At 43.1% G+C, this 22149-nt stretch overlaps 1 protein-coding gene across 1 annotated transcript in view; it reads left to right on the top strand.

Moving 5' to 3' along the window:
* LOC148145848 (lectin-like) overlaps positions 1–19407 on the top strand; it is a 37070-nt gene extending 17663 nt beyond the window's left edge. The window contains exons 4-7 of the mRNA XM_087999775.1: positions 1311–1462; positions 13633–13773; positions 13856–13964; positions 17600–19407. Of these exons, the coding sequence (XP_087855901.1) occupies positions 1311–1462; positions 13633–13773; positions 13856–13964; positions 17600–17688 (491 nt within the window). The 3' untranslated portion in view covers positions 17689–19407. The remainder of the gene's footprint in view (positions 1–1310; positions 1463–13632; positions 13774–13855; positions 13965–17599) is intronic.
* The last annotated feature ends 2742 nt before the right edge of the window (positions 19408–22149 follow it).

Genomic DNA, 22149 nt, shown 5'->3' with positions numbered 1-22149 from the left:
GGTTGGATCTGGGATATGGCGGGGGGGGGGGGAATGGCCCATTCAATTTGATTCTATTCTCACATTTCGTGCTCAAATGTATCTCACTCAGTTATCTCCTGCTGTGCTGACTCCCTGTGTCATTTAATATCCAAATCAATCGAATCCCACTATCCTGCTCACTCCCCATAGTCATTAATATTCACCCAGTCCAATCCTATTCTCCCCCTCATTTCCAATACACTACCATTTTTTCAGAAGCTCTCTCATTCCCTTTTTTAAGAATTGAAGAATTCTGTGCTCAGTTTATGGCTCAGGATTGCACTGTCCCCCTCCCCCACCACACTGGAGGAAGAGCACTGTCTGTGAGAAGGTTGAGAATGAAGCCTCATAAATATTGATGGTGGCCAAGTGACAAGTGTTTGAAGAACTAACCAGGGCCTTGCAATTCTGAATGGGGATGGGAATGAATGAAGTGGCAGAAATGTGAGGTGATAACGTGAACAATATGGAAGCCTGAGAGGATAAGAGAAAGGCAAACTCTAACATGATTCTTGGAAGGAACAGAAGGAATCGGGGAAGTGTGGGAAATGGGACAGTTGAAGGGACTCACTGTGGAGTGAGCTCTCATTTTGGGAAGAAACAGGAGAGATATCAGAAACACTGGTATTGACCAAGGCATCATCAGAACAGGACAGACAGAGAAACCGAATGGAACAGATTCTGTACAGAATGTGACAGGGGAATAAGTGTAATGATGGCATCAGTGGGAGCTGGGGCATTTATCCCATTCTGCCATTGACAGCGTCACCTCAGAATTAGAAATGTTGAGGAAGGGGAGAGTCTCAGATTAACCATGAAGGCAAATGATGGGTGAACATTTGGAATAAAGTTGATATTATTTTAAGTGGGTTTATATAATATAAGCTCGTCACTAACAAATCAATTAAGGAATTCATGAGAATGGCCTCCTCCAGAGTGTTGAGAATGTGAACCTTGCCATTACACGGTGTACCAGAGGCAGACTGTACAGCCCCATTGGGGGGAATGTAGACAAGCCAAAGGGAATGAAGTGATTGGTGGTAGTGTTGGAGGAAGTGATCAGAATGGTGGGAGACCTCTGTAGGAAATAAACATTGTCTTTGACTAACTGGACTGAGCAGCTTGTTTCTGTGCTGCACTTTCTCTGTATTTCCACATAAACAAACATAGTGTGTGTGAAGGTTATTGCAGTCAGGTGGGAAGTCTCACTCTGAGGCAGGCGCCATAGCCTCATGAAGGATAAATGAACTGTGAATGATGTGTTTATTGCAGCTTGTTGTAATTTGCAGCTGATGAACTAACTACGCAGAATTCAACATATTCGGATCAGAACCTTGAGAAATTTAGTCCCCGGGCCAAAGGGGATTGTCCTGGTGGCGTCATTTATTTTGGTTGTTGCTACAAGTTTATTCCTGAGAAAAAGACTTGGATTGATGCTGAGGTAAGTCCTTGGAATCTCCATTGTAAGGTATTGGGTTTGTTCCTCAGTGTTTCTGAAATGACTTTATACAAAATGAAAGAAGCTTCTGGTATATTCCTAAACATTTCTGAAGCCATGTGTTAATTTTACATGGAGCAATGAGTTGTCACATTGAATCTGCCAGATATGTGGGGTCTCTCAACACAATAATTTTGCCATAAATGCAAACTGCTTTGTATAAAGCAACCTTTCAGATTATCCTGTAACAATTTTAATTTAAGAATTTTCTTTTTTGAATACTTCATGCCAAAATGAGCTTCTGCACTCCAATAGAATATACTGTGACTTTATACATGCATTGTTGTAGTGATGGTCACTAAAGTTCATTGTTCAGAATGTTGGTGATTACAATCTGTTCTGCTGTAACACGTGTTTTTTTTCAATGTGAATTAGACAATAGACAATAGACAATAGGTGCAGGAGTAGGCCATTCTGCCCTTCGAGCCTGCACCACCATTCAATATGATCATGGCTGATCATCCTTAATCAGTATCGTGTTCCTGCCTTATCTCCATAACCCTTGATTCCACTATCCTTGAGAGCTCTATCCAACTCTTTCTTAAATGAATCCAGAGACCGGGCCTCCACTGCCCTCTGAGGCAGAGCATTCCACACAGCCACCACTCTCTGGGTGAAGACATTTCTCCTCATCTCTGTCCTAAATGGTCTATCCCGTATTTTTAACCTGTGTCCTCTGGTTCGGCACTCACCCATCAGCGGAAACATGTTTCCTGTCTCCAGAGTGTCCAATCCTTTAATAATCTTATATGTCTCAATCAGATCCCCTCTCAGTCTTCTAAATTCAAGGGTATACAAGCCCAGTCGCTCCAGTCTTTCAGCGTAAGGTAGTCCCGCCATTCCAGGAATTGACCTCGTAAAACTACGCTGCACTCCCTCAATAGCCAGAATGTCTTTCCTCAAATTTGGAGACCAGAACTGCACACAGTACTCCAGGTGTGGTCTCACCAGGGGCCTGTACAGCTGCAGAAGAACCTCTTTGCTTCTATACTCAATTCCTCTTGTTATGAAGGCCAGCATGCTATTAGCCTTCTTCACTACCTGCTGTACCTGCATGCTTACCTTCATTGACTGGTGTACAAGAACACCCAGATCTCTTTGTCCTGCCCCTTTACCTAAATTGATTCCATTTAGGTAGTAATCTGCCTTCCTGTTCTTGCCACCAAAGTGGATAACCATACATTTATCCACATTAAACTGCATCTGCCATGCATCTGACCACTCACCTAACCTGTCCAGGTCGCCCTGTAGTCTCCTAACATCCTCCTCACATTTCACCTTGCCACCCAGCTTAGTATCATCAGCAAATTTGCTAATGTTATTACTAATACCATCTTCTATATCATTAACATATATTGTAAAAAGCTGAGGTCCCAGCACTGATCCCTGCAATACCCCACTGGTCACTGCCTGCCATTCCGAAATGGAGCCGTTTATCACTACTCTTTGTTTCCTATCAGCCAACCAACTTTCAATCCAAGTTAGTACTTTCCCCCAATACCATGCACCCTAATTTTGCTCACTAATCTCCTATGTGAGACTTTATCAAAAGCTTTCTGAAAGTCCAAGCAGCTTTAATGTGATTGAAGAATTTAGACCGTTATTTGTAGAACGCGAACTTTCCTGACTTGTATTGGCTATAATGTGATTTCGGCCCCATTAGTTTATATAGTGTGGCTATTGCGTGATTTTCTTATTAATGTGAGAATGGAACCATTGTGTTATACCAGAACCAACTTGTAATATCCTCAACTTTGAATTCGGTCCCCTACTTTAAAGATCATTGCATTACAGAGACAGAAAGGTGATTCAAAGAACAAAAGGCCTTTCAGTTATGAAGGTAACTCTAAGAAAGGAAGTTATTTTGCTGTTAAAATGCTGAGAGGAATAGGTATTACTGGGGAGTATCCAACCTGTTCGACAGGATTTCCTCAAAACCCCAGAATGTCGGAGGCTGAGGGGTGACATTATAGAGGTTTAAAAAATCATGAGGGACATGAATAGGGTGAATAGAAAAGATCTTTTTCTTTGGGTTGGGAGAGTCCGAAAGGAGAGGGCAGGGGATTAATGTGGGAGGGAAAGATTTAAAAAGGACCTGAGGGTTAACATTTTTACACAGAGGATGGTGCGTGTATGGAATGAGCTGCCATAGGAAGTGGTGGAGACGTGTACAATTACAAGATTTAAAAAGCATCTGGATGAGTATATAAATTGGAAGGGTTGAGAGGGATATGGGCCAAGTGCTGACAAATGGGACTTGGTCAGATTGGGATGACTGCTTGGCACAGACGGGTTGAACTGAAGGCTCTGTTCCCGTGCTGTATGACTCTGTGACAAGTGGGTAAGGCGATAAAGAAGGGTTACAGTCTGCTTACCTTCATCTGTGGGGGCACTGGGGATAAAACTGGGCAAGTCACGTTGCAGTTGAATAAAACTTCAGTTAGGCCTCATTTGGACTATTGTGTGCAGTTCTGGTTGCCACACAATAGGAAGGATGTGGAGGCTTCGGAAAGAGTGCAGAAGACGTTTATCAGGATGTTGTTGCATTAGAATGTATTAGCTGTAAGGAGAGATAAGACAAACTTGGTTTGTTTTCAGGAGAGCATCAGAGGTTAAGAGGTGACCTGGTAGAAGTATAGAAAATTATGAGAGACATGGATAGGGAGGATAGTTGGAATCTTTCTCCCAGGGTTCTCCCAGGGTTCACCCCAGGGTGGGGTGAGGTGGGAAAGTTTAAAAGAAAGTTCTTTTTAAAACAAAGGATGGTTGGTGTCTGATACATGTTTGAGCTTTTCGGACAGACACATCATCAGACAGAGAATAGAGGAAATCTCCTAAATGCAGACAGATGGGATGTTTCAAGAATGGCATCATGGTCATCACAGACATGGTGGGCTGAAGGGCCATTTCCTGTGCTATATTGTTCTGTTCTATGTTTGGATTTGTATTTAAATGTTTTACCTTCCACTGGAGCTGTAGCAGGTAAATGAAGTGGGAGAATGTATTTAGAGCCTTTATTTGTTAGGATTTCCATACTATTTCATTTTTAGCATTGTTGGAAGTGTTATAAATATGTGAGATCGAATAATGATATGAAATAATAAATCTGTGCATATACATTGCATTTTGAGTCCAGACATTGAGTCAAGTTTTATAATGGGAAAATACTGAGGTGAAGGGAAAAGAAAAATTAATGCCTGTACTTGTCTTTCCAGGATACTTAACAAATTCCAGTAAACCAATTCACAGCAATGGTGTAGGATATCTTAGGACACAATTTTACACTCTCATGCATCATTTTACATTGCATTAATGGGGAGGGGGTGTGGCCTTACTTTCCTCTCTCTCGTCTCAGTCCTGGAATGCATCCGTTCTGGTTGACTCTCCCCTCCTTTCCTGGGGGGAAGTTCCCTGAGACTCCCAGCCTACACTCCAATACTCAGTTTCAGCATAACCCCAGCTCTCAGCGATACCCAAGAACACCAAGCTAGTCTTACCCTGGGATTCCACACACTCCACCCCCAGAACCAATCTTCCTCAGCTCCATCCAGTAAATACCGCTTGTGAGCTTTCCAATCCCCTCGCTCTCAGCTGAACTGAAGTATTCATGCTCATGGGCTTGTTCTGAGGCCGGACCCCAGCCCCTAACACAGAATCAGCAACTTTCTCATTCCCCAGGATTTCTCCTGAATCAAACACTGAGCTGCCTGTTAATTCCTGAACTTCTCCCTGAGTTTGGTGGAATAGCACAGTGATCCAACTCGTATGGAGTCCCCGACACAGATTCTGTGTATTCAGCTGCCTTCCTGCAGTGCACACAGTTACAGCATTGCTAAAATAGAGTTGGCTTCAGTTACTGGCTGTCTCCCATGTTCCCCATCTTTTCTAACCAACCTTCAAACTCCTTCAGTGACTCTCAAATTATTCTGAGTGACTGATTGAAAATCGAACAACATGCTTATGATTGGACAGAATTAATTCTTTTAACATTTAGAAACTGTCAATTGTAGCATCCTCAAGGTTCATTCCCCACAATTATGGGTACTCATACAAATTAAATGCAACAACTTGTAATGGATTCCAGCGCAGTCTCCTCATTCTGAGGGAATAAGTTTCCTTCTAATTTCCACGTTAATTTTCAATCTGCAATCCCCCTCGGGCTGAAGCTTATGTTTGTTGGCTAAGGGTCAGTTTCATTGAGTCTCGTGGAGGGTTTCTCTCATTGAAGCCGAGTGAGATCTCTTGTCCTGGGGCATGGTAGAAAAGGGAAATCTGGCACCTCCTCTTTGCAGACAGGGACCTGGAGTTCCTGATGGTGGGATGGTGCAGAGTTGGGATGATAACTACCCCCAGCACTGGCAGTGGAAACTATGATACCGGACCCTGCCAGTCCACTCCAATGTTGCCAACCCGATCAGTGGACTCTCTGACATCTGGAGGAATGCCCAGCAGTGTAGGAGAGAGGGCTATGGTCTCCTCCATCCTGCCAGGGTAAGTGCCATCATTGCTTCTCTAGTACCTCACACTCATTCTCAACCCATGTATCCACCTCCCACCAAGGCTCATACTTTCACTGTAACATCAAAGAACAAAGAACAATATAGCACAGGAACAGGTCCTTCGGCCCTTCAAGCCTGTGCCGGCACATTTTGTCCTTCTGTACTAAAACCGCTCTCACTAACAGGATCTGTATCCCTCTATTCCCTTCCTGTTCATAGATTCATCCAGGTGTTTCTTGAATACAGCTATTGTGTCTGTTTCTACCACCTCCTCTGGCAATGTAAGCCAGGCACTCACTACCCTTGGTGTGAAAAACCTGTCTCACACATCTCTTTTAAACTTCCCTCCCAACGAACCTTGAACCTTTGTCAATTGAAACTGTGTAGTAATTGACTCCCCCTCCCACTCCACCAAGGACATGCAGGTCCTTGGACTCCTCCATCGCCAGACCATAGCAACACGACGGCTGGAGGAAGAGCGCCTCATCTTCCGCCTAGGAACCCTCCAACCACAAGGGATGAACTCAGATTTCTCCAGTTTCCTCATTTCCCCTCCCCCCACCTTGTCTCAGTCCCAATCCTTGAACTCAGCACCACCTTCCTAACCTGCAATCTTCTTCCTGATCTCTCCGCCCCCACCCCCACTCCGGCCTATCACCCTCACTTTATCACCCTCACCTTAACCTCCTTCCACCTATCGCATTTCCAACACCCCTCTCCCAGGTCCCTCCTCCCTACCTTTTATCTTAGCCTGTTTGGCACACTTTCCTCATTCCTGAAGAAGGACTCATGCCTGAAACGTCGATTCTCCTGCTCCTTGGATGCTGCCTGACCTGCTGCACCCTTCCAGCAACACATTTTCAGCTCTGATCTCCAGCATCTGCAGTCCTCACTTTCTCCTAGTAATTGACCCATTCACTCTGGGAAAAAGCTTCAGACTTTCCACTCTATCTATATCGTTCACAATCTTATGAACTTTCATCAGGTTATCCCTCAACTTCCTGTGTTCGAGTGAAATCAAACCCAGTCTATTCAACCTTTCTTCATTGCTAAAATCCACTATACCATTGCAACATCCTGGTAAACCTTTTCTGTATCCTCTCCAAAGCATCCACATCCTTTTGTTGCATGGTGACCAGAACCGTACGCAATATTCCAAGTGTGGCCTAAGTAAAGTTCTATAAAGTTGCAGCATAACTTTTCTATCATTACACTCAATGTTCCTTCAACTGAAGGCATGCATCTCATAAACCTTTCGTACGACCTTATCTACCTACACTGCCACCTTCAGTGATATGTGGCCACTCAGATCCCTCTGCATATTAATACTCCTTAAGGCTCTGCCATTCACTGTTTAATTTCCACCTGCCCTTAGCTTTCTGAAATGCATCATCTCACATTTTTCTGCATTAAACTCCATCTGACATTTTTCTGCCTGTGCTTCCAATTGATCTGTACCCTGCTATATCCTCTGACAATCCGCCTCATTTTCCACAACTCCACCAATCTTCGCATGGCCTGCAAACCTACCCATTAGACCAGCTACGTTTTCCTCCAAATAAACATCACAATCAGCAGAGGTCCCAGCAGTGATTCCTGTGGAACACCACTATCACAAGCTTCCATTCCGAAAGCATCCTTCCACCATTACCCTCTGTCTCCTATGACTAAGCCAGTTCTGTATGCATCTTGCCAGCTTACCCCTGATCCCATGTAACTTCACCTTTTGTACCAATCTGCCATGAGGGACCTTGTCAAAGGCTTCACTGAAGTCCACGTAGATAACATCAACCACATGTCCCTCAATAATCATCTTTGTCACCACCTCAAAACATGATCAAGTTAGTGAGGCATGATTTCCCAGACACAAAAGATACTCACATTGAGTATTTTTTCAGACTGAGATAGATAGGTTCTTCGGTATCAAGCGGATTAACAGTTACAGGGAGAAAGCGGGAGAAGGGGGTTGAGAAACTTAGCAGCCATGATTGAATGGCGGAGCAGACTCAATGGGCTGAATGGCCGAATTTCTACTCCTTATGTCTTATGATCTTAAAACCATGCTGTCTATCACTAATAAATCCATTTGCTTCAACATACGCACAGAACTTGTCCCTAAGAATCTCTTCCAATAATTTCCTTACCATTGAGGTGACACTCACAGGACAGTAATTTCCTGGATAATCCCTGATATCCTTCTTGAACAATGAACAACATTGGCTATTCTCCAGTCCTCTGAGACCCCACTGGGGTCAAAGAGGATACAAAGACGTCTGCCGACACTCCAGCGATTTGTTCTCTTGCCTCCCTCAGTATTCTGGGATAGATTCTATCAGAACTCAGGGGCTTGTCTATTTAATACTTTTTAAGGTGCACAACACCTCTTGCTTTTTAATAGCAAATTGGCTAAGAAACTCAACACTCCCTTCCCCGAGATCATCCTCCACCAATTCCTTCTCTTTGGTGAATACTGACACAAAGTATTCATTTAAGACCCTACCTACCTCTTCTGGCTCTGCACATAGATTCCCTCCTATGTCCATGAGTGGGCCAATCCTTTCCCTGGCTATTACCCTCTTGCTTTTCATATGTGTACAAAAAGCCGTATCTTCTCCTTAATCCTGTTTGTGAATGCCTTTTCATGACTCCTTTTAGGCCTTCTATTTTCTGGTTAAAGTTCTTTCCTCTTTTCCTTATATACTTCAAGGACGTCATCAGTTCCTATCCTCCTAAGATCTCACGTATGTTTCCTTTTACTTTTTGACCAAGGTCAAATAGGTTCATGTAACGTGCTGTACTTATCCTTTATTCTCCCAGGAATGTGCTACTCCTGAACTCTGATCAACTGACATTTCAAATACTCCCACGTATCCGATGCATATTTACCTCAAACAGCTGCCTCCAATCCACATTCTCCAGTTCCTGCCTACTGATGTTGTAGGTCACTTTCCCCCAATTTAACACCATCACCTGAGGACTGCTGTTATTCCTATCCCCAAGTATCTTAAAACTCACAGTGTTACAGTCACTATTCCCAAAATGCTCCCTCACTGAAACTTCACTCACCTGGCTGGACTCATTTCTCAAAACCAGGTCCAGTATCACCCTTTTCCTGGTTGGACTGGTCACAAATTGTGTCAAGAAACCTTCCTGAATGGTCCTTACATCGAACGGCAGTGGACATTCAAAGGCCCCAATGGCCAATCCCTGCATCAATCTTCTCTGTTTGTCTGTTTCCATCCAATTAGGGTCAGTGAGTGAGCACTCAGACAGAGAGCCAACCGGCTGAAGATGCAGCCTGGTGCAGTCCAGCAGCTGGTGTGTGTCCCTGAGCACACAATGTCTTTGTTGCAGCATTACAATGGTAGATGTCAGTGTGTTGCTGAGGTGCAGCATTGAAAGGCAGAAGCACAATGTAATGGGATTGGAGATGTACCATGAAGGATTTTAGATGCTGGCACATGTCAAATGCTAGTACCTGTGGACATGGGGCATATGTTGCTGGTGCCCATGGAATATGCCAAGAGATATTTGAGTGTAATGTCCAATGTGAAGGTCCTAACGGAGCAAGCAGTGAATTGAAGTCACCATTTACTCGCTCTCCATGTTCTGAATTTTCAGCATCTTCTTTACTCCTGGCCAGTGGTAGGATGGGACGTTGCAGGTCAATTAGGCAAGATGTGCAGTTAACAAGGATTAGTCCTCCTTAATAAGTGAGACAATGCTGCTCCTTTAACAAGGTTAAGTTGTCCTTGACCTTTTTTTCAAAAGGTTTCAGAAAGGCAAAGGTCCCGATATGCCAGGAAATATCTATTTGAGAAGGCATTTAAGTATTTCTTTTAAAACATCTGTGCAATGAAAGGGGAGTGGCCAGTTCTCCTAGTTCAGGGTTTGGTTTGGTTTGAGCAAGCTGTCTGTTTGAAGATGTTTGTCAAAGAAACAGCGCCATGCTGATCCTCCCTCTCTCTCTGTCATCTCCCTCATGTCAGAACCTGTGTTTGATTTTACCTTTTTTTGCCAATTGGGTGTTTAAGGGATATTGCAAGTATTTGGAACAGCATTATTAATTTGCCATAGAGTCATTTGTGCTTTTAGATGGATTACATTATTCGAAATTTGCTTCTCTTTTCTCGGTATTCCATTCAGTAGTCTGTAAATAAATTCTGTTTTATTTAAAGCTGAGTGGTTGGGCCAGCTGCATCACTCCTGGAATATCCACAAAGACCTGCTTAAAACAACCGGCAAAGTTAGGGTCTGGGTTACCTTCTTGAAATGTTTTGAGGGGGTCTGGCCTGGTCCATAACAGACTGGGGATTCTGCAGGATTTATTCTATGGTTCCAGTTTGGGTTTAGCATTGCTGGACTCATAGGCAACGAGTGGTAGGTGTTAGTGTCTTTTGTTCCAGGTGTTGAATTCGGTTGGTTTAAAGAGTTGGTGTAGTAATGGTTCTTGCAGTCACTCAGAGTTTTCTGGGGGTGGAAGAAGTGACTTTGGGGTTTTACAAAAGATGGACAAGGAAAAGCTGCTGGAATTAGCAGTCAAGCTGGAGTTGGAGCTGCCTCCTTCCATGGGGAAAGGGGAGATAATTACAGCAATAGCTCAGCATTTAGATTTGCTGGAAACACCGTCAGAATCTTTGGAGATGACTAAAATTCAACTGAAAATAAAACAGCTTGAGTTAGAGGCAAAAGACAAGGAATGGGTAAAAGAAATGAAACTTTTTGAATTCTGAATAAAAGCGGAAAGAGGAAAAGAACAAATCACTTTAACAGAACAAAAAGGAAAAGAGAGAAAAAGAGAAGAGAGAAAAAAGGAGAGGGAGGAAAGGAAGAAAGAGAGGGAGGTTGAACTTCATAAATTGGCTCTTGGACAGGAACATCAGCTGTAAAGGATGGAGATGAAGGCTGAAGGTCAGCTTAGTCAGGAAGAGCGTGAGGATGTACAAACCCATGATAACCAAAGGCCTGTTCGGGATCTGATTAAATATATTCAAGCATTGTCTAAATTTGATGAGAAGGATGTAAGAGCCTTTTTCATCTCATTTGAGAAGGCGGCTAAAGAAATGAAGTGGCCAGTGACCATGTGGGTTATGTTGCTCCAAACAAAACTTGCAGGTAGAGCTCATGAGGGTTTTGCATCACTATCAGGGGAGGTATCTCGGGCATATGAGGAGGTGAAGACAGACACTGTAAGAGCATATAAGCTTGTGTCACAAGCCCACTGACAGCATTTCAGGAATCTAAGGAAAGACCCTGGTGAAACCTACATTGAGTTTGAAATGATCAAACAAAGTAATTTTCATAGGTTTGTCTGGTCTCCTTCCTATTGGAAAGATGTTGTGAAACTTGAAAGGGTTCAGAGAAGATTTACAAGGCGGTTACCAGGGTTGTACGATATGAGCTCGAGGGAGAGGTTAAATAGGCTGGGGCTGTTTTCTCTGGAGTGTCAGAGGCTGAGGGGTGACCTTATAGAGGTTTATAGAATCATGAGGAGCATGGATAGGGTAAATAGACAAGGTCTTTTCTCTGGGTAGGGGAGGGCATGAGTTTATAGTGAGAGGGGAAAGATATAAAAAAGACTCAAGGGGCAACGTTTTCATACAGAGGGTGGTATGTGTATGGAATGAGCTGCCAAAGGAAGTGGTGGAGGCAAGTAAAATTGCAACATATGAAAGGTATCTGGGATGGGTGTATGAATAGGAAGGGTTTGGAGGGATATGGACCAGGTGCTGGCAGTCGGGATGAGATTGGGTTGGGATATCTGTCGGCATGGACGGGTTGAACCAAAGGATCCGTTTCCGTGCTGTACATCTCTATGACTCTCTGACTTTATTTTTAATGTCCTTATCCACCTATGACGCTCTTCGAGATGACAGTGCCATGTTACCAGTAATGTATCTGAGACAATCATATACACTGATCAGAATCCAGTGAAGTTTGTGAAGAAATTTAAGGACAAAAATTCCAGATTGCTTAGATGGAGCTTGTTGTTACAGCCGTTCAATTTGGAAATGGTGCATGTGTGAGGACAGGAAAACGTGATTACTGATGGGTTGTTGGGACTTGGAGGAGAAACGGAGACATTCAGTGGCAGGAGCAAACAGACTGAAATGGAATGCTTGCATGTTGATAGTCAATGTAATGTTTATGTGTGTTGTAGTGTACTAACAATTGAAGATTAAGAAGTTTTAACATAAAGCCATATTTGAATATTGACAGATTTTTTTTAAGTGGGGGGGGACGTGTGACAATGCTGTTCATTTAACAGGGTTATGTTGTCCTTGGTTTATTTCAAAAGGGGTCGTAAAGGCAGAGGTATCAATATGCCTGGAAATATTGATTTGGGAAGGTTTTTAACTATTTCTTTTGAAACACCTGTACAATGAAAGGAGAGTAGCTAGTTCTTCCAATTCAGGGTCTGGTTTGGTTTGGTTTGAGAAAGTTATCTGTCTGAAGTTGCTGGTCAAAGAAACAGCTCTATGCTGGCCCTCTCTCTCTCTCTCTCTCTCTGACATCTTTCTCCCGTAAGAACCTGTGTTTGATTTTACCTTTTTTGCCAGTGGGGTGTTTAAGGAATATTGCAAGTATTTGGAACAGCATTATTACATTGCCATGGAGCCGATTGAGTTGTCAGACAGATTACGTTATTTGAAATTTGGTTCTTTTTTGTTCATGATTCATTCAGTCGTCTGTAAATAAATCCTGCTTTGTTTAAAACTGAGTGGTTGGACCAGCCCCATCACTCCTGGAATATCCACAAAGACCTGCTTAAAACAACCAGCAACTTTAGGGTCTGGGTTACCTTCTTGAAATGTTTTGAGGGGGTCTGGCCTGGTCCATAACACAGGCAACTTACCACAACCCAGTGAGAATCTCACTTCATTGTTGAGCAATTTGTTTAAAGTTGCAGAGAGTTGTTCCTGATATCGAGATAGGCCTTGCTGGACCTCTCACATGTTTCTGCCACATTTCTCACCATATTCCATGTGGGTCAGGCCCTGACAAGAGTCTGCCCTTCTCCATTATCCATTGTTTGTACATTTGAGCTTGAACCAGAATCAGACATTGTGTAACTTTACAATCCCCACAGCAACAACCTGTTAAATTCCTAAGAAACCATCACTGAGTCACATGATCGCCTGAGATGTGATCTATAGTTGACAAGCATCGATGTGCTGTGGTCTGTCATTGCGAGAAATTTGTTGCTGTCAATGTGGTCACTGCACAGTGACATGGACTGCAGTGACTGTCCACCTCTGGATTGATAGCTGTGTGTGGATAAAACTTGGGGAGAACAGGAAACACAATGTCACAGACAGAGCGTTCGAGCACAAACCCGGCCCAGTATCAGCTGTTACACAGAAGCTGCTGACATTTCTATCTGATGGGTTGAAGCCACAATGAGATTGTTCCCAAATCCTCAGCCTCAGTGTGGCACCATTCACTGAAGTTTGGAGTCAGCCCATATCAGGTCCTTGTGGACACACAATCATGGGGTTGTAGTTTTATTGTCTATAAAAGAGTTTCTATTTAGAGCCTGGTCAATTGTCTCATTCCAAAGCTTTTGTAAAAATGTTAACAAGTGACAAGTTGCCTTTGTAATTTACTCCCAAGCTGCATTGCCAAGAGCTGGCTCCAGGCGGCCATCTTGCTTCCTTGCACTGGATGGAGCAGAATAACGTTCTTGCAGAAATGATACAGAAATCCCAAAACAACTTAGGCCCAGCTTGGATCGGGTTGAGTGACACCTACAAGGTAATGTTGCTTCTGTTATTGCATCACATTATTAAGCTGAGAGAAGTACATATTGTTAAATGATCTGATTTTACTTCCACAGGAGGGGACTTTCCTATGGAGCGATGGATCTGCATCAGATTTTATGTTTTGGGCTGAAGGAGAACCCAATGATAGTGGTGGAAGAGAGGAATGTGTGCACGCTTTCTTCAGTAAGTCAATGCATTCTAGTGTGATAGAAAGGGTAGCCTTCAGGAAAATGTTTCCATGCAGTGAATTAGATTTTGTCAGGGCTCTACTTGGCAGTCACTTTGCAAGTAAAACTGTTAAAAGGAGGAGAGTAAGGGGCCCTGAGATTTGGAGAACAGAGCATTTAAGGGAGTAACATTAAAGTCTCCTCCTTTTGCTCAAATGCCTGCCTCTGTGGGTTCCACAGTGACAGGGTTACACTAACACCAGCCTTGGAACTGGTGCATATTTAATGAACTGATTCTGACACATACCAGGCTGCAGCCGTGCTCCCAGTGAGCAGTACACAACATTCTGAGGAACAGTATCAATCATCCCAGATCCAGCCCTCACTTTACTAATATACCACACACACCCCTCCCCATCTTGACAGGATTTGACTCCCTGATTTAAGACTTTATAATCCAGATAGATTATTCTAAACTGAAATCCCACTGACTATTCCTATTACCTGAAGTCTTTAGCACAGTGACAGAGACTGTTTAACCCAGTGGTGAGTCTTTCCTGTTCACATACACAGGGGAATCCAGTCCAGAGTAAAATTAGGAAGTATCCCAGACTATTTACAAACTTTACACCTTGACGGCTTTTATTCCTACCTATTCTGGTCTGTCTGGTTTACTCTGTATATCTACAATGAGATAGACTCACTTGCCCTTTCTTGAAGAAAGGTCCATGACAAATCAAAGCAAGAATAGGATTAGTTCACAAGCTGACCCTTGTACTTAGAATCACAAGTGACCCAGATAACATGGACCTGTCCAAGGATCAGACTGTAACATGTGATCAGCGAGCTCCATCTCAGCTTGCTCCAGCCGGTGATCAGACAACTCCTGTTCCTGAGCAAGGCTCATTCCCTTATACTCCATTTCCTCGTCAGCAGCCAGTGAGATCAAACCTTGACACTGTCCTGTCTTAAGTGACTGGTCAGTTTGACCACAGGCAAACATCACAACAGTGTCATCTAACACAGTGTGTTCATCTTCCACTCAGTAAGATAATTGTTTGTTTTATCTGGAAAGTTCAACTTCAATGAAACTTGACCTCAGACCAGTCTGTTCAGGTTTTTCACAGAAGCTATTTCCTTGCAGCATTGGTGTCATTTAATGAACCATCTGACATTTAAACAGCATAACCTTGTGGCTTATTGCCAAAAGGTTATCACACCTCCCGTGCACCCTGAGATAACTTCAAAGAGGCTGGTATCCCCATCACCCTGTCATCTATTATTTAGAGGTGGACAGACCTTGATATTGATCTGGCTCCCTCAAAGCCAGTTCTCGGAGTGCACAAGACATCTGACACTCCTGTTCTTACCTGTCAGCCAGGGCTCCCTGATTGATCCAAGAACATGGAATATAAAACAATGCTGCACAGTACAGGCCCTTCGGCCCTCAACATTGTATCAACCATGTCGAGAGTGTGGAGGTGGAAAAGCGCAGCAGGTCAGGCAGCATCTGAGAGCAGGAGAATCAACATTTTGGGTAAAAGTTCTTTGAGTCGCTTAAGTGCCCCTAATGTATCTGACTCTACTACCACTGCTGGCAGTGCATTCCATGCACTCATCACTCTCTGTGTAAAGAACATACCTCTGATAACTCTCCTAAACCTTCCTCCAATTACCTTAAGATTATGATCTCTCATGTTAGGCATTTCCACCATGGAAAAAAGTCTCTGACTATCCACTCTATCTATACCTCTCAATATCTTGTACACTTCTATCATGTCATCTCTCATCCTTCTTCACTCCAATGAGAAAAGCCCTGGCTCCCTTAGCCTTTCTTCATAAGACATGCCCTACAGCCCAGGCAGCATCCTGGTAAATCACCTCTGCACCCTCTCTAAATCTTCCACATCTTTCCGATAATGAGGCAATCAGAACTGAACACAGCTGTGGTCTAACCAGGTTTCAGTAGAACTGCAGCATAACCTCACAACTCTTCAACTCAATTTCTCTGCAAATGAAAGCCAACACACCATACACCTTCTTAACAACCCTATCAACTTCGATGGCAACTTTAAGAGATCTATGGACATGGACCCCAAGATCCCTCTGTTGCTTCATACTGCTAAGAAACCTGCCTTTAACCCTGTATTTTGCATTCAAATTCAAACTTACAAAATGAATCACTTCACGCTTTTCCAGGTTGAACTCCATCTGCCATTTCTCAGCCCAGTTCTGCATTCTGTCAATGTCCCACTGCAACCTACAACACCCCTCCCCATCATCCACCACTCCACCAATGTTCATGTCATCGGTAAACTTACTAACCCAATGTTCCACTCCCTTATCCAAGACATTTTTAAAAATTACAAACAGCAATGTCCTAGAATTGATCCCTGTGGAATATCACTGATCACTGAGCTCCAGGCTGAATACTTTCCATTTACCACCACCCTCTGTCTTCTATGGGCCAGCCAATTCTGTCTGATACAGGCAGCCAAATGTCCCTGTATCCCATGCCTCCATACTTTCTGATTGAACCTATCATTGGGAACTTTATCAAACACCTTGCTAAAATTCATGTACACCACATCCACTGCACGACCTTCATCAACGTGTTTTGTCACATCCTCAAAGAATTCAATAAGGTTTGTGAGGCATTACCTCTAACAAAGCCACGCTGACTCTCTCAAATCAAACAATGGTTTTCCAAGTAATCATAAATCCTGTCTCTCAGAATCCTCTCCAATCCTTTGCCCACCACTGATGTAAGACTGACTGGTCTGTAATTCCCAGGGTTATCACTATTCCCTTTCTCGAACAAAGGAATTCCATTTGCCACGCTCCAATCATCTGGAGCTACAGTGGACAGTAAAGATGCAAAGATCATCGCCAAAGGCACAGCAATCTCTTCCCTCACTTGTTAAAGTAACCTAGGGTACATCCTGTCTGGCCAGGGGACATATCTATTCTTATGTTTTTCAAAGTTTTCAGCACATCCTCCTTCCTAACATCAACCAATTCTGCCATATCAGTCTGTTTGATGCTATCCTCAGAAATGTCAAGGTCCCTCTCAGTAGTGAAAACTGAAGCTAAATATTCATTCAGGACCTCCTCTACTTCCTCTGACTCCTGGTGCAAGTTCCCTCTATATTCCTTATCAGCCAAGGTTCCTTCACCCTACCATCCCTTCCTTGCCTCAGTGGGACAAACCTGTCCAGCAGTATCAGCAGGTGCTTCCGAAACAACCTCCACATTTCTGTCGTGCATTTCCTTGAGAACATCTGATCCAGAATGACAGCCCAATCAGTGAACTCTTATTCTATTAAGTCAACCTGGCTGACATCGTTACAATCACAACCCACTGTGTCTATTTTAAATCAGATCTTCAGCCAGATACAGTAACAACCCTCACAATATTTAATCCAAACACTCATCCCTTCAGAGAATAGTGAAACCATCATCAAACCAATTGATCTTTGAGTAGCACAAGCTTCATATATTTCTTTTTCTCATTGTGGCTGACCCAGCAAATTTCAGATTACGACGAATATCCTAAATAAGGACAAGATCATTGGTGCTCCCAATAACAGAGACTGAATCAATCACAGAAATAGCTGTCTTATTTACTGGACTCTTCTTTCTTTCCTTCAGACGATTCACATTACTGGAACGATGCGTCCTGCGACTTGAAAATGGCTTTCCTTTGCTCCTACAAACTGGTGCGTCCCTGCTGCTACTAAAAGAGTCTATCGCTGCTCCACGGATCCTGTCTGGGAGTGGATGTAGTTGCCTCAATCTGCTTGTAGTTGTGGTCACAGCCAATGAGGACTGTACTGACTTAGTTTCTCAGCCAAGTATAAAAATTGCATCAAGAGTTGTGTGTTTGTTACTGTGAGTCTAGTTTATAGCAGCCTTCCTGAACCACTGATGCTTTCTACCCATCTGTTCTTTCAATCCTATACTGGGGAGGAGACAGCAGATCAGGGACATGGATAATTTTATAATCCATTTCCACAATGTGGGTATTACTGCAGGGTCCAGTTCTATTCCTCTTTGGGAAGGTGTTGGCTGTGAGCTTCCTTCTTGAATTAGTGCAGTGCGACTGGAACAGCTACACGCCATCTTGAGAGGGAGGGTGTTCTAGGATTTAGATACAGTGACAGTGGAGGAATAACATTCATTCCAGGTCAGGATGGAGCGTGCCTTGGAGGGGGACCTGCAGTTTGTGGTGTTCTAATGCCCTTGCAGGTCTGGTTCATACAGCTCACTGATTAGGAAAGTGTAGTCAAAGGAGCTGTGGCCAGTAGCTGAAGGCCATCTTGTAGATGGTACACACTGTTACCAGGGGGTGCTGTTGGTGGAGAGAGTGCCAAGCAAGCAGCATGTCTTGTCCTGGGTGGTGTTGAATTGTTGAGACAATTATAGAACATAGACCATAGAACATTATACCACAGTACAGATCCTTCGACCCTCGATGTTATGCCGACCTGTGGAACAGATCTGAAGCCCATCTATCCGACACTATTCCATTTTCATCCATATGTTTATCCAATGACCATGTAACTACTCATAAAGTTGGCCAATCTATGTCTGTTACAGGCAGTGCATTCCACACCCCTCCTACTCTGAGTAAAGAAACTACTTCTGACATCTGTCTTATATTTATCACCCTTCAAGTTAAAGCTATGTTCCCTCATGCGAGCCATCACCATGCAAGGAAAAAGGCTCTCACTGTCCACCCTATCTCACCCTCTGATCATCTTATATGTCTGTATTAAGTCACCTCTCAATCTTCTTGTCTCTAACAAAAACAGACTCAAGTACCTCAGCTTTTCCTCATAAGACCTTCCCTCCATACTAGGCAACATCCTAGTAAATCTCCTCTGAACCCTTTCCAATGCTTCCACATTCTTCCTATAATGCGGTGACCAGAACTGTACACAATACTCCAAGTGCGGCCACACCAGAGTTTTGTACAGCTGCAGCATGACCTTCACTAACCACAACCATTTCCCTGTGTATCAGGAATGGCTCCAACCAGTGGAGTATATTCCCGTTGACTTCAATGTAACTGGAGCTGGATGGACCCACACTGCCTTGTGGTCAAGGGCAGTTACTGTCACCTCATTCCTGGAATTCAGCCTTTTTATCCAAGTTTGGAACAGGGCTGGAATGAGGGGCTGGTGCTTCTGCCATTATCAGGTGGAAATATAATTGGCGTTATTTTTAATAATTTAAAAGAATATCAGTTTAACATCAAGCATATGATGCATGTTACTTATCTAATATATACTAACCAAAAAGTTTTTGATTTTCAAAATTCAACTTTAACAACATGTAGAATGTGCACCATCATCTCTCCAGGTCTGGCATTAACCCTGGCACTGAGTGTGAGTCAGTGGGCTTTAAGAATTCCAGAATTAAACACTCAGGTCTGATCATAGCTAGACTTTATAGTTATGAGTTTGAATGGGATTTTATGTCATTTACATTGGTTCAATTTAGTAAGCTTGACTAATTTGTTTCAAGTTAACTTCTTCAAACTACAGTTTGTATATTCTAGATTCGTCAATACTGGAACATTGAGTTAATGATTAAGATTGGATTTTGTTAAATAAGACACTCATCTCACAGTCAAAAACAATTTCACTCCCAACTCCAAGACCCAGATGTTATAATTGTATGAAACCTAAGACTGGAGTGAGACTCTGTGGGAAAAAAAAAGAGAAAGCACATGAGCATGAACACGTGAAGAAAATAATGAGGTTAAAAACAATGACTGTAGATGCTGGAAACCAGATTCTGGATTAGTGGTGCTGGAAGAGCACAGCAGTTCAGGCAGCATCCAAGGAGCTTCGAAATCGAAGCCCTTCCTGATGAAGAAAATAGATGAGTCTTACCAAATTTAACAACAATCCAGAGCCCTGTATATCTATGATCACCATGTATTATTACATCTACAATTAATGTATAATAAGGGAATTGGTTTAGCTCACTTGGCTGGATTGTTGCTTTGCAGAGCAGTGTAATGCCAACAGTGTGGTTCAATTCCCATCGCTAGTTTGAGGTTACCATGAAGGACTTTCCTTTTCAACCTCTTCCCTCGCCTGAGGTCTAGTGGCCTCAGGTTAAGTCACTACCAATTGTTCATCTCTTATGAGAGAGCAGCTCCTATGGTCTGGTAAGATGATGTCAACATAACAAACAGTCTCAGCTGGATGATAGTTGTTGATTTTGCCTTCCCCTTGACCAGCCTGTAAAGAACCTGAACTTAAATTGTGGAATTAGGCCACACAACATAAAATGATAACAGCCACAAAATTGACCACCTAGAAAATTATAGTGAAGATCAAGAACGAGACCCCTGAGATCAATTGGAGAAGAGAAGAATTCAATAACTAACTTCTTCACAAAGGTTGTCAGTATAGCTTTACATTCAGCAGGTAAGGTCACGCTTCACTAGCAGATATCAACTCCAGGAGATTATGGAGATAGTTCCATTAATAACCTGCACCACAAGGTGACTAAGTGAGAAGTTATATATACCTATGTGAGTAACCAAAATTATTTCAATCATAATACATTGTGAAATGTGGGTATGCATAAAGGAATCTGAGTGTCCTCGTACACCAGTCAATGAAAATAGATAGGCAGACGCCGCAAACAATTGGGAAGACAAATGTTATACTGGCTTTTGTTGCAAGTGGATTTGAGTTCAGAAGTAGAATCCCTTACTCCAGCTATACTGAGCTTTGGTGAGACCAGACCTGGAATATTGTATGCAGTTTTGATCTGCCTACCTAAGCGCAGATATACTTTCCATAAGATGGAGTGCAGGCGAGATTCACTGAGCTGAGCCTGAGGGCTTTGGGATTGTCCAGCCAAGAGAGATTGGTTGAAGAAGGCCTGTGTTCACCAGAGTTTAGAAAGACCTCAAACAACGACGAGGCAGAATACAGGAAAGAGATTAAAGTGCTTGGCAGCATGGTGTAAAGACAGCAATCCCTCCATCATCGTCAGCAAAACTAAGGAACTGGGCATTGACTCCAGGAAGTAGAGTAGAGTAGAGTAGAAGTAGATGACACAACCCTGTCTGTATCAATGGTACTGAGGTGGAAATGATCTAGAGTGCCAAGTTCCTGGGAGTGATCATCACCAACAATCTGTCCTGGTCCACCCTCATCAAGGCGACAGACAAGAAAGCACAATAAGGTCTCACTTCCTCAAGAGGCGAAGAAAATTTGGCATGTCCACCATGACTCTTACCAATGTTTATAGACGTACCATAGAAAGCATCCAATCTGGATGCATCACAGAATGGTGTGGCAACTGCTTCTCCCAAGACCACAAGAAACTACAGAGAGTCGTGAATGCAAACCAGCCTTCCATCTATTGACTCCATCTATACTTCCTGTTGCCTTGGGAAAACAACCAACATAATCAAACGCCACACCCATCCCAGTTTTACTCTCTTCCACCCTCTACTGTTGGGAAGAAGATATAAACGTTTGAGTACACGTATGAATAGATTCAAGAACATCTTCTTCCCTGCATTTAAGTCGCCATTGGAGAAGCATATGGACGTACGTGGAATAGTGTAGGTTAGATGGGCTTCAGATTGGTATGACAAGTCGGTGCAACATTGAGGACCAAAGGACCTGGACTGCACTGTAATGCTCTATGTTATACGTATCAGATTTTTGAACAGACCTCTCAAATATTAATTTTGATTCCTCTCTCTCTCTGCATCCTGCAGCTGTAACTCTGTGTTCTGCACTCTGTTCTGCTGCCCTGATGCACTTTGTATGATATGAACTGCCTGTATAGCATGCAAAACAGCACTTTTCATTGTATCATACGGACATGTAACAGCAATAAATGAAAATGAGTGGGCACATGACATGTTGGAAGGATAGTTTTCTCTGGGTTTGAGTGTTTCAAACTTGGGGTCACAGCCTTAGGATAGGAGGTAGGCCATTTTGGACTGAGATGTGAAAAGTATTTTCACTCAAAATTCAGTGAATCTATGGAGGTCAAGCCACTGGATACATTCAAAAAAGACATGGTAAATGTTTAGTTTTCAAAGGTATCATGGGATATGGGGGTGGGGGGTGGGTGGTTGCGGGGAAGCAGGAATATAGCATTGAGATAGAGGATCAGCCATGACCATACTGAATGGTGGAGCAGCCTCAAAGGGCCAA

The sequence above is a fragment of the Chiloscyllium plagiosum genome, unplaced genomic scaffold (assembly GCF_037043375.1).
Source record: "Chiloscyllium plagiosum isolate Xiang-an unplaced genomic scaffold, Cpla_swu_hap1 HiC_scaffold_23, whole genome shotgun sequence".
NCBI classification, from domain to species: Eukaryota; Metazoa; Chordata; class Chondrichthyes; order Orectolobiformes; family Hemiscylliidae; genus Chiloscyllium; species Chiloscyllium plagiosum.
This window is presented reverse-complemented; position numbering and strand designations above follow the sequence as displayed.